At 56.6% G+C, this 13,148-nt stretch overlaps 1 protein-coding gene across 1 annotated transcript in view; it reads right to left on the bottom strand.

Moving 5' to 3' along the window:
- BIN3 (bridging integrator 3) overlaps positions 1 to 13,148 on the bottom strand; it is a 42,318-nt gene that overhangs the window by 1,577 nt on the left and 27,593 nt on the right. Inside the window, exons 3-8 of the mRNA XM_045457390.1 lie at positions 11,276 to 11,316; positions 10,785 to 10,846; positions 7,497 to 7,633; positions 6,900 to 6,940; positions 2,354 to 2,495; positions 2,004 to 2,138 (exon numbers count right to left, since the gene is read on the bottom strand). Of these exons, the coding sequence (XP_045313346.1) occupies positions 2,004 to 2,138; positions 2,354 to 2,495; positions 6,900 to 6,940; positions 7,497 to 7,633; positions 10,785 to 10,846; positions 11,276 to 11,316 (558 nt within the window). The remainder of the gene's footprint in view (positions 1 to 2,003; positions 2,139 to 2,353; positions 2,496 to 6,899; positions 6,941 to 7,496; positions 7,634 to 10,784; positions 10,847 to 11,275; positions 11,317 to 13,148) is intronic.

Genomic DNA, 13,148 nt, shown 5'->3' with positions numbered 1-13,148 from the left:
AGAGGCCTGTGGCAGTGGGGTGGGGGTGTGCTGAGGACAGGGGAGACCCCTCAGCAACTCTCTGATGGCTGAGGGCTGCTCAGACCAGGGGCCACTGCCTCGTCTCCACCTCCATGACCAAAGGCAAACACTTCTGTGAAAGTGATCCACACTATTCAAAACTCTATTCAGACACTGCTTCCACTCTAGACAGTGGAGTGCTGTCACTGGGAAGGCCAGACCGAGTGGCAGGTTTGGTGGCAGGGCCGTGGCTCAGCTGCTTCTGAGGAGGGGTCTCTCATACCCCCACAGCTAGATTTCCACTGGGCTGAGGGGAGCTAAATGAGGGTCTCCAAATGCTGCTGTCCCCTGAGGGGACGGGGCGTAGACCAGGGCCGGGAGAGGGCAGGGGATGGCCTGCCCTACCCCCACTCCCCGCCCCAGAGCCGCACTGCGCAGGCTGAGTCACTAGGAATGCTCACTTCTCCAGTGACTAATGGCAGCGACAGCCTCGGGAGGGGGAGGCTGGTGCTGAGGAGGCAGTAAACAGTCCCTATCCACCCTGCTGCCCGGTTACGGGGCATCCCTAGCCCCTAGGGCACCCTGGAGCTTCCTCCAGTGAGGGACAGAATGGAGGGGGCAGGGTAGCATGCAGGGGGCCGGGAGCAGAGGTGGTGGCACAGGGAGGGAAAGCACGGGTCTCCTTAAACACATTCCTCCACAGCCTAGGCTGGGCCTCTGGAAGGAAGTCCTCGTCTCCAGGAGAATGCTCTGGAGGCAGGTGTGGAAACCCACCCCCCCGCCCCCCTTCACTTGTGCATGTTGGTGCTCTGCCTCATTTCTCCCTAGCAGCCAAAAACATGGTCACTAAGTTCCAGCTCCAACATCAACCCTGCTCGGGGTTCTGAGCACAGGCGTGCAGCCCCATGGGTTTTGGTGTTCTCCAAAGGCTGATAGGCTGGGCAGGTAAGGATAGGGCTTTTCCTTGGGTGCCCTGAGGCCTTTCAGCTTCGTCACCTTGTTGACTGCAAGGAGTGAGTGTGTCCACTAGAGGGCGCCAGACACCCAGGCCAAGCACCGAAGTGGGCAGGAGGGGGCCGAGTCTTTAGCTTTGTCACCGGCTGGGGAACGGTGGGAAAGGTGGCAGGATGCTGAGTGCCTGCAGAAGGCTGATGCGGGGGCCCCACATGGCAGAGACCTCTTGGTTTGGCACCTTAACCTCCTCTCTTTTACAATGGGGAGAACAATCCCTGCTAACGGTTTGAAGAATGGCAGGGGCTGGGGGGCGGGGGGGGGGGGTTGCTACGCAGGAGCTACATGTAGCTGGACATTGTGTCCTCAAACCCTCGAGTGGTGGGAGGCCTTAGCCTGCTTCCCACCCTCCAGCTGCCCGGCCCCGGTGCTACCCCGGGCACCTCCATGCACACCTGGCCAGAGGCCGCCTGCCTTTCCACTGGAAGGTGCCCTGTGGCCTGGCACCCAGGCAGAGGCCTTGAGCATGGCCCTCCCCAGGATGTAGGGAACCCTCCAAGGGTTGCTAGAAGTCAAGAGAGCCTGTGGTCTCCTGCCTAGCGAGGAGGAGCAACTAGAGCGGGGAAGCAGGGGTGTGGGCCTTTGCCCTGCAGGCCTCTGTGCCGGACCTGAGCACACGAGGCAAGAAGAACCTGCCCGTCAAAGTGAGGTGTTGACAGAGTGGCTCTCTTCTTGCCACTGGTGGTACAATGAGAGGAGAGAGAGAACTTGAGGGAAAAGCCATTCAACAAAAAGGGGTCTCATCCTGGGACTGTGATTCACCAAAGAGCAACGGAGGAGCCCAGGCGGTAAGTCCAGCAAATGCTCAGAGTCAGACGCAGACACGGTGCCGGGGGCAGGGTGGCAGCACTGCTGACTTGGCGGAGAACGGCTAAGCCACCCTCCCAGTTGGGAAGCGGGGACGGGCGCGAGGGTGTCTACAAAGCCCAGGACCATCTCCCAGGGGAGCAAGCATTCGCCGTCCGTTGGGGCAGGGTGGGGAGCCGCCTCACCTGCGCTCGGATCAGGGACTCAAAGCTGGGCTGGAAGTAGTCCAGGCGGCTGTTGTAGAACCGCGGCATCTCATCCAGGAGCTGCTTGTTCTTGGCCTCAAAGTCGTCCCGCACAGGCCGAAGCTCTTCTCGGGCCTGAGGGACAAGACACTGGGTGTCACAGCTCTTGGTAGCTTATCCAGAGTGTATGCTGGGGGCACGATGTGTATGTTGGGGGCGGGGGTGGGGTGGGGATCACATCTGGTGTCTTGGTGTCCTAGCCCCCAAAGCTGGTCCCCAGGTGAAGGAGGAACTTGCCACACGTCACCCACGGGGCCCGTTGTCCACACCCACCTCTCCCTTCTTGGTACCTGGTGGAGTTTGGCCAGCACTGGCCCCGTCTTCTCCTTCTCCTCGTACTTCTCCACCTTGGCCTGCAATCTTCTGTAGTCCTGCAAGGCCTGCTCCCGCCGCTTCACCGCCATGTTGAGGCTCGGGAAGACACTGCTAAACCTGCCGCACAGATACAGGCTGTTCTTGGAGCCGCAGCCCAGCAGCTCGGCGTCCATTCAAAAATACATACTGAGTGCCTACTAAGTGCCAGACCCTGTTCTAGGTCTTGGGGATTTCACGTGGGTAAGACAGATGAGGCCGTGGCCCCTGGGGAGCACCCACTGCTGAGAATGCCGTCTGGGGTAAGGCCACAGGAAGGAAGTAGGACCAAGGGTCACTCTACTGATCAGAGTGAGCCACAGGGGCAGGAATGCAAGGAAGCCACTGGCATGGCCACTGCCCCTTCCCCACCCATCTCATATGACCCCGCACATGACAGAGACCTGTCACAGAGCATGGGAGAGCTGAAGACTCTTGGGAATAATCTGTCCAACATCTTCCTTTAACACAATCAATGAAATTGAGGCCAGAGAGATGACATGACTTGTCCAGGGTCACAACCAGGATAGTGACTGTCCAGCAGAGAGCTCAAGCATCCCAGTTCTCTGGCACCTCCCTGCCACCTCATGGTGTCACTAGCAGTGACAACTGCAGTCAAAACCTAGTCTTGGCCTATTTCTATCAGCTGACCGTGAGAAAAGCAGGAACCCTCGGGTTCTGCCACTGAAATGGCTGAACTGTTGAACCAGATGTTTGAGGAAAATGACTCAAGGACATCTTGTTGCCCCACCGGGACTAAAAAGGACCACAGGGAAATGCTGAGGAGTGGGCCACTCACAAAGAGCGGCAGCAGACACTTTTGGCCCCTGTGGGCATCATCTTTGTGATGACTGTCATCTTTGGGAAGAGCAATGAGGTCTTGAGACAGACACCGGGCAGGACTGCATCCCAGGCAGGGACGCTGTATTTCCCTTGATTAGAGTGTCGGAGAAGGCAAGGCAAGCCTGCAAGCAGGTTTTCTGGAACTGGACAGGAAGAGATGGGGCAGCTGCCTGGCGAGCAAAGCCTGCAGGGCAGGAGGCGGCAGGAGGCATCTACCCTGCAGGTCGGGCCCCGCAACTGAGGAAAATGGTGGCATGGTGGTTATTTGGGGTTGAGAGGCACAGAGGGGGCACTCAGGGCCAGAAGACTGGGTTTCTCTAGGAGCGGCCGGGACAACATGCTGTGGGGACCTCCCCTTCCACAGTGCTGGGGCCGGAGGTGCCCATCAGCTCCCGGGCCATCTTTAGGCAGTTCACATGCCACAGGAAGAACAATTTTCCAAGTCTGCCTCTCAAAGAAGCATGATCATGAATTTGGTTTTTAAAAGCCCCAACAAATCACGAGTGCCCGTGACATAAGAGTAATGAAGATTTTTGCCAGAGAACAGAGAACATAAATTTGACCAAAGCACTGAATTCCCCAGCCAAGGCTGTAGATACAGGCAGTAGGTTCTGGTCAAACAAAAGCCTTATCCCCAAGAAAGGACACTAAAATGAGTCCTTCTAACTGACTGGGTGACCTAATGGGCTCACTACCTAACTGGAAAGGCTAGAAGTGGGTAAGACATGCCCTTAGACAAATCAGTCATCAAATCGATACTTGAATGACTGATCTGCCAGCAGAGGAGCCTCCTTGCTGCTGTGTGAACTGGGTGTGGGGAGCAGTACCTTCAGGACAAAGGTCCCCTATCCTGAGTAGGTCTGAACAGATAAGACCATGGGCAGGGACCAGCCTCACTGTTTGTGCCTCAGGCGGCAGCTCTGAGGGGGTCTCAGTTGCTGGGCAAGCCCCTCTCCCCTCCTGGGAGGAGTGTGACCAGCAGCTGAGCGGCCTGTGACTCAAGGAAGCAGGTGCAACGGAGCCTGAGAAACCACCACCACCACCACCACCCTCTTGACCCCAACCAGACTAGAGGCCACCAGTGGCCACCCTCATTCTCTCATTAGAAGTGGCCTGCTTAGGTGGCCCCAGTGCCTGGGCCTCTGCTGTCCATGCTGCTGGAGGCCTGGGAGGAATGGGCACGGACAGGACAAGAATGGGGCAGGAAGCAACAGGTGGAGGGTTTCCTCCTATTAGGAAAGAGGGCAGCACCAGGGATGCATTCTGCGGGTGCCAGGCGGGACGACCACCATGCTGGTGGCTGAGCAGTTCCGGATGCCCTCTGACCCCAGAGCACTCGTCTCTTTGCTCGCCCTCAGTTGTCACCTGGGGTTGATTCCCAGGGCTGGGATTAAAGGCACAGAAACGACAACTAAATGCCATTGCAGGGGTTGGGTTCAGGCCTCCCCTTCCACAGATGGGGAAACAGATTTGGAGGAGCAGGGCGCTGGCCAGGGTCATGGGCTGGCTGGGGGCCAGCTGGGACTGCCCGCCCAGCACTTTCCCCACTCTGCTGCAAAGCGCCCCCTCGGCATTTATGGACCATCCTGGTCTTTCTTCCTGAGAGCGCCATCATGGCTTCAACACTGGGTCACAAGCTCCTAAGATCTGTGTTGTGTCCGCCCTCCAGAGAAAGCAGAACAGGGCTGGGCCTACACCACACCCTCGCTGAAGCTCTGCCCAGGTGACTGTCCTAAGGTTCAACCAAACTGCCTCCCCTGGGTAAGCAGTGGGGTGAGGAGGCAGTGAGAGGGAGGAGGGAAAGGGGGAGGGAGAAAGAGGCCGGCTGGGAGGTAGGCTGGGAGCAGCCGGCCCTGGTGGGGAATGCCTGCCATTCCTCAATCTGTGCCCACACAGCCGGGATCTTCCACCCACCAGGAAAGGGAAATTGAAAGCATCCCCATCCGACCATGTGAACACAGCCCAGAGACTGGGGGATTAGAGGCCGAGCCCCCTGGGGGGAGGCTGGGGGCGGCAGGGTGGCCATGTGGTGATGTTCTTCATCAGAGGACAGGAAAGCTGCAGTTTCCTGTTTCCGGTACTGGGGTCCCTGGGAGCTTCTCTCCTGGCAAGAGGCGGCAACAGGCAGTGCCGGTTTTATGTGGTTGGGGGAGATCGCATGTCGGCTACGGGATGGAGAAGCCGGCCGGGTAGGCAGGCAGGCCTGGGGGGCTCAGGCAGAGGTCAGCGGATCTGCTGCGGAGATGGTGCCCGCCTCCTGTGCCACTCACCCACCTTCCTGGCAGGTGGTGGGCTGCTGGGGCGGTGGGAAGCAGCCGGGATTTCTCTCCATTTGGCTCTAGGAGCCAGGCATCAGATTTCAAGGCCGCCTCCTTGGTTGTGAAATTGAGGTTGGAGTCAGTCCCCTAGCTCTCTGAGCTGGTGTCCCCTGCCTAGCTCTGCCAGCCATGGGTGTCTCTGTGGCAGCTCCTGGAACGCCAGGGGCAGGGTCTGCTCTGCCCGTGGTCCTTCCCACCCAACTGCGAACGCTCGGTCCTGGGGACCCAGTCAGAAAGCCACCAGCCACGGAGCCCCTGCTGCCACCTCCCTCCTGAGCCACCAGCCTCCTCGGCACCCAGTTCCTCGTGTGGCCCTGCAACCTGGGCCCGAGCAGGGGGTAGGGGAAGGGGTGCAGGGAAGGAGGGTGGGCCGAGCCTCCAGACAGCCTGGCTCAGAAAGAGCTTTCCCTAACCCCACCCCTTGGACCCGAACAGGGAGTGAAGAGCTCAGTAACCTCAAAGCCAGGGGCTAGAGGACCAAAACCTACTCTCTTCATCTCCCTCCGGGCCCCGATCCAGGCCTAATGGTAATTAGCAGAGCCTCATTACCCAGGCCTGGTGAGGCAGCTGCCAGGGACCACCACAGAAGAGGTAATAAAGTGCAGCTGCCGGGCTGGAGCGGGAGCCTTTCTAGGTCAGAGTCAGTTTGGGAGAGGCTAGGGGGGCAGATGAAGTGATGTGGAGCTTCAAGGCAATGCTCCTGCCTGTCCCCGCCCCCCCGCCCCCCCCCGCCAGCCCACCACCTCAGGGGACCGGGGGATAGGCCTGTCTGATCGCTGCCCAGAGCCTGCCTGAGAGAAGATGAGCCTCGCAGAAGAATTTCTGACCCTGTCGGGTCACGAGTTTGGGGACCTTCCCAGGCAGGACCCTGCTGCTGCGCCCTTCCCCATGTGCAGCCACCCCCACATCTCCGAAGCCGGGCGCCGCAGGCAGCTGCTCTCCCGGTGCGGCGGGGAGATGAAAGGCCTTGCTCATCCCCGCTGAGGGCTGGCCAAGTGCTCTGCTCGCTTCATTCAGCAAGCTCTGGGACCTCTGGCTCTCAGTCGGGAACAGAGGGAAAGATGGCAAAGTGACCACTGACTAGAGGCTGTCTGCTGGGGCAGACCGCAAGTCACTGAGTGCACTGGGCAGGGCGGGTGCTCTGGGGCCACAGATCACATCGCCAGCGTCCCTGTTGAGTTTCCGGTCAGCTCCCTGGGAGTCTGGGGTTCTAGGCTGCTGGAAATGATATTCGGTCCCCAGTCGGCCAGTTGACCTGCCTTTCCAATAAGCGCCCCCAGCCTAGTTCCCTCAGGCCTGTGGTCCCCAGATGACCACTACTCACTTTTTTAAGGGTTCAATCACAGTCTTTTGGATCTGGTTCACCTGTTGAAAGAAAGACCCAATGAATCAAGACCAAGGGGAAGTCAGACTCTTCCTAAAAGGGGAGGATCTACGTTCCTGAGAAAGGGGACAGTCAGGGCTGTCCTGAGAGCCCTGGGTGGGGACGAGATGGGGCGGGAGCACCCCTGACTCCGCAGCTGGAGCTAGGCGGAGAGGACGACAATGGCCAGGACGCCGAGGGCAGCAGGGAGTACTGTTCTTGTTCCAGGTCTGTTCTCCTCCCGCCAGCACCGTCTGCAGGCTGCTGACAGCCGTGCTCAGGGGGCAAGCTGGGTGGGCAGCTACAGAATGTGTGAGGGGCTCCGGGTGAGCAGAGCTGCCCTGCCTCCCTCGGGGTCTCACAGTGAGCGATACGAGCTCGTGGGAGTCACGGGCAGCACAGGGTGCCGAAGCAGGTCCAGGAACGAGCTCACGGGGCTCGTGACACACGGGTGTCAGAGCACTGAGGGCGTCGGAAGACCGAGCCCTGGGAGGACTCTGCACGGGCGCTCCACCCAGGCAGAAGCCATGGGAAGGGGGAGAGCAAGACCCCAGCTACCTTCTCCTGGTTGAAGGCGTCCATCCGCTTCATGGCTGTGTCCAGGGCTGTCACCATGTTCAGGAAGTCCTGGTCTTGCTCGCAGAGGGGATTGGAGAGCAAGTCCAAGGATATCTTCACAGCAGATTTGGATAAGGCTGTAAGAAGTCAAAGCTCGGTGAACTCGGTGAAGGGACAGGCTTCAAGGTCTTGTCCTTAGGACCCTGTCCTTCCTCAGTCCAGCGGCCATACCCTGACCGCCACCCCGGCCACAGGCCAGAAAAGCTACAGAGTACCACAAGCCGAAAGTCACCGGTCCTTACTGGATGGTGTTCGCTCCTGACCATCTGAGGCTGCTCTGGGTAGTTCTTCGGAGCACCTTTACCTTTGGCAATGACTTCATTTCCCAAACTCTGGGTTTTAACAGAATCCTTTGGGTGGGAAGCTGTAAAAAATACCTATTTTCTAGCTCTAAAGAGTCCATCTCAGTAAGTCTGTAATCCAGAAACATGTATCTTAAAGAAACTCTCCAGGTGGTTTGGGCATGAAGCTTGGTTTGGGACCCTCTCACGGACAAGAGTAAGAGTGTGTCCCTCCAGGGCTGGCAAACATACCATAAGGGCTACAAATCAAGATGGCAGGCTGTGTGGGCTGCATGGTTTCTGCTGCAACTACTCAACTCTGCCACAGACAGTACCTAAAGAACGGGTGTGGCTTTGTTCCAATGCCCCTTTATTGACAAAATGAGGCCAGATTTGGTGTGGCCAGGCAACCCCTGGTTTCAATGACATACACTCAGAAACTTGCTTTCCCCTGAGCCTCTGGAGCTGGTACAGACCCTACCGAGCAAGCACGGCCCCTTCCCAGTCTCTTCCTGCCCCTGTAGACTTTTGTTTGCACGTAATGGAGACTGAAAGACTTGTACTTTAGACCAAAAACTCCAAAGCTGCTGACAGGTTTCCATCCTGCCTCTGCAGGGTTCCCATGCCCCCACTGTTTTATCCAGGGCTCATACAACGCAGGAGACATTTCAGGTAGTGTATTTTGGCCCCGTTTTACAGACGAGGAGGGTGAGGCTCCAAAGAGGTTATAACTCCCTCAAGGTCAAACAGCTGTAAGTGCCGAGCCAGGACTAGACCCTGGGCACCCGCCTCGCCACCCACTCCTCTCCTGGTGATCCGCCTGGAGACAGCTGTGGGCAGGCCCCACAAGGCTCTGCTGCGGTATCTGCTTATGTTGTTAAAGGTCTTCTCTGGTACCATTTTTCCCACAGATGGAGGCCACTGCCCTGCTGTAGCCTTGTTCACATGTTTCTACACTGTGTTTGACAGAGGATATGGGGATCTGGGGAGCCTGGAAATCAGAGGGCAGCTCCAAGGCAGGATGGAGATCTATTGACAGCTTTGGGGTTCTCAGTCCCATACAAGTTTTCGGGTCTCCATTATTTGCAAACAAACAAACAAAAAAATTCTAGAGGGGCAGGCAGAGAGACTGGAGAAGGGGCATGCTTGCTCCATAGTGTCTGTACCAGTTTGAGGGTTTCAGGAGAAAAGTTTTTGAATGTATTCCTCACTACTTTATGCCACTGAATTTAAGATGGTAACACACCATTAATGCATAGCCATTGAGAAAGAAAAACTATGCTGCGAATTATGTTACGGTGTGTTGATTTCTGAGATGTTAAAAGTGAAACAATGTCTTTGAATCAATGAAATGAGGTCCACTCCAGTTAACCAGAGATGTGCCCCTGCCTTGCCATATGAGGAGCGCGTTGGCCCCACGCGCCTACTCCTTGGCCCCAAGGGCCTACTTCTCTGTTTCCGGTGGGAGAAACGGAAGCCTAGTGGGTCCCTCTCCACTCAGGCTCCTCCATATGCCAGCAGAGAAGCCCACAGTGGATGACTGGCTCACGCAGCACCCTGTCCTGGGCCTCCCTCGAATCTGGTAGCCTGCTGCAGTCACCCAGCAAACAGGCACAGTATGGGAGAAGCCTGGAAATATATACTTCCCAGAAGTGTTGAGGCAGTGGAGCTAAGAACCCTCTTTCAAATCTGTGCAGTGACTTTGTAGGCTTAGGAGCAAACATCATGTGTAACTGGACTGGATCATGAAATGGTCACACACAGTATAATTAAAGGATAGAAACTTGGGACAAAACTGGAAACGTTTTTGAAAAATTGCTTCCACTACTTTTTAATATTTGAGGAAAAAAATCCTGAAAAGGTAGGGCAGGGGAGACTTCCTTCCCAATTTTCCTTTTCTTTCCTAAAGCCTCACACTTCAGGCCTCTGCCTCTGTCTTTGTTGGAACCATCTGAAGTCAATTAACAGTGTGGAATCCCACTGGGAGTCCTCACTGGCCTATGTGAGTGAGTGAGTGCCGCAGGGCAGGGCCATAGAGCCTCCACTCTCAGGGACTGGGAGGGTGTGGCCAGCCCAGCACCAATTGGGAGGCTGGTGGTCTTCGAACCTTAAAGAGAATGCCGGTCTCCAACGCCACATGGGTCTCTGGAACCCTGATGCCACCTCAAAATATAAGGGTCGAAAAAGACCTAACAGGGACTGGCGGTGCACAGATGATCTTGTTTGGGAACACAGAATGGGATTTTAGATCTTGTCCAGGCAGTTGATTTCCCTCAATTGTCTGGGGCAGTGGTTCTCAAAATGGGGTCCCCGGGCCAGCTGCCTCAGCACTGCCTGGGGGTGGGCTGGACAATCTGCCTCGTGGCGGGCCTTCCGGTGACCCTGATGCACTGACTGTGACTGCTTCAGGAGGGCTTTCTCTGCCCAGATTCTAGTTCTGACCGGGGGCGGAAGAGGCCAGGAACCCTGGGCCCCAGGGATCCCCCATTTATTTTGATTTCTTGTGGGGAAAACCATGCTCTCCACTTCATGGATCCCTGACGTTCCACAGCTTCCAAAGCTGCCCACTCTGAAAACACAACCTTCCCTTTATCTGTGCTCTGACAGTGCAGTCTATCTGGAGAAGTACCAAAGAAAGGAAGCAATAGGTCACAGCTTCTCCTGTACTGGAAAGGCAGTGGCGAACGATAAATATGCCACCCAGGGAACCTGGAACTATCCACAAAACAAATAACAGATGGGCTCCGTAATCAGACCCTTGGCTCGCTGCACACGTAGTCTGGAGATGCCAGGGACAGTCATGTTCAGACCCACCCATGTCCTCTGGATGAGCGGTGACATGAGCATCTGTGCACAGACCACAGGAGCCAGCCCTGACGTGACGGAGGGGCAGAGGTCCACCCATGACCTGGCCAGGCCCGGCCCAGCTCTGGACTATGCCACCTACCCAGATCAGCATCGGTGCCCTTCTTCATGTCCTTCTGCAGCCTCCTGGTCTGCTCCTCCAGCCTGCAAGGCAGGGGCACAGGCTTAGGCACCTGGCATCATCGGCTTGCTTCAGCCCCCTTCCTTCCCATCTACCTGAGTGAAGCCCAGCCTGATGCCCTGGAAGGCCTGCCAGGAGAGGGGGCCCCTGCTCCATGGGGAGTTTTCCCACCGACTGAAGGGCTGCTACCGGCTCTGCACGAGGCCAAGCACCCAAAGGCTATGAGTTAACGACTGTCACATAGCCATCAGCTGGGGGAGAATTTCTGGCAGGCTGTGAACTGAGCTGCCCTCTGCTCCCGCGGCACTTACGGGACAGATGAGCGGCCCACTAATGGAGGTGCCAGAAGGGGCAGTGCGGGAACTGAGACCTGGTGGAAGGCTCCTGCCCTTCCCCCCCTCGCCCCCCCCCCACTCCCCCCAGCCTCCATCCTTCTGGGCTTTGACACTCACTGCTGGAGTTTTCCATACTCCCTTTCAAAATCTCTCTCCACCTGTAACCAAAGAGATAACTCAATCATCAGAGAAATGACAACACGCTGGAAAAAATCTGCCAGCCTACTGAAACTCCCTCTCCACCCTCCCCCCAGCTGCAGAAAACAACACGGTCCAGTTCATACAAGCTCCAGCAGATCGTTAACGACACAGTATCCCTGTGTTCCCAAATTAATTAAGTGTTTGATTTAGGGCACAAGACTCCCCTCCCAGATGGGCCAGCCAGGCAAGTAGCAGCGGACTGTGGCTCTGTTCCTCTACCACAGGGAGCCAGGCGCTGGGCTGCGTTCCCTCTCTCCTCACCCTCCCATCGCGAGGCAGGTGAGGTGCTCAGAATGTGAATGTGACTGTGACTGAGACTCGCAGCGGGGGAAGCAGGCGGGTCCCCTCCTACTCCTGGCCCTGGTTTCCTCACAGGGCTTACCAACTGTGAGGTTCAGGGTGGACCAAGAAACGTCCTGTCTGCACGCTCTGTGTGCTGGAATGTACCGAGCACAAATACTATTGCTACTGACCGGCAAGGCTCTCTTAAAATTCTTGATAAGTAACCAGATTTCCCCGATGCCAGCAAGACTGACATCAGATGGGTGTTAAGTCCTGATCCCAATTCTGCCACCTGCATGTCAGGTGAAGTCAAGAAAGTCACTTGCACGTCCAGTGCCTGAATTTCTCCATCCGTCAAATGGGGCCCTGGCAATGGCCTCTCAGGAGAGTGGCCTGTGAGGGATATGACACCTGAGAGCCGAGAGGAGGGGACCGAGGCCTGTCCTGGTTCCCTTCTGCAGAGGCAGCAAGAGCTCCCTGGCCGGTGTGCTGAGCCTCTGGGCTGAGGCGCTCAATTAAGAGCAGCTAACATTCACGGGGTGCTCGCCGCATGCTTCTGTGAATGGCTTCTCCCCCACAACTGCAGAGGCAGGTGTACTTGTGGCCCTCACTGCACCAAGGAGCTCCCTAGGACAGAGGGGACGTATGCTGCACCAGCTCACACAACTAGTGAGTGGCAGGGCTAGGATCTGGACATAGGCAGCCTGGCTCCAAGGCCTGTGCTCTTAACAAGCATTCTACCAAAAAGGGGAAAAGGTATTTGCTGATGAATTAAAGCCACGACCCGAGAAAGGTGCCTTCTTGGCTGCTCCCCGAGATGCCTTCCAGTGAGAGCCCTAAACCCTGGTCCTCACTCTCACAGCAGGCTGAAGGTCACGGAGCCCAAAGCTGTGGAAAGTGTCAAGGCCCCATTGTTCTTTGCCAGCGCACCCTTCCATCACAGTGCCCCATGAAGGAGCATTCTGAAAGCCCACGGACCTCACACTCATGTGCATTTAGGTAAACTCAACACAGTCACAGAAAAGCAAAACATTATTCAGGCCGATTATTTCATGTTACAAACACAGAGGATGAAGCCCAGAGACGGGGAGTGATAAGGACGCAGGGCTAGTCAGAGGCAAACCAAGGCTAGAATTCAGACTCCTAGTTCAGCACTGGCCCCCCTTTTAAAATGACATTCAATAACCTCACAAACATTTATTGAGCACCTATTAAGTGCAACGCAATCTGCCAGGTGAGAGAGATGCTCTGGTGAATAAACGATGTGGGTCCTGGCAGGGGAGATAAAACAAATACACCTCTAACCTAAACCATGGACAGCCCCTTGGAGGACGGGGGCTAGAGAATGGCACGGAGAACCTACTTAGCTAAGGTCCCGGGGCACAACCACATGTCGCCCTTGCATGGGCACACCTCACGTTCCTCAACTGAAATGTAAAATTTAGAAGCAGGAACACAGGCTCTTTCCTTTTACTTTCTGACCCCAGCACCTGGGTCTGACACAAAG

This window comes from Leopardus geoffroyi, chromosome B1, assembly GCF_018350155.1.
Source record: "Leopardus geoffroyi isolate Oge1 chromosome B1, O.geoffroyi_Oge1_pat1.0, whole genome shotgun sequence".
In the NCBI taxonomy this organism is placed as follows: Eukaryota; Metazoa; Chordata; class Mammalia; order Carnivora; family Felidae; genus Leopardus; species Leopardus geoffroyi.
The sequence above is the reverse complement of the archived record's forward strand: the minus strand, read 5'-3'. Positions and strand labels throughout refer to the sequence as shown.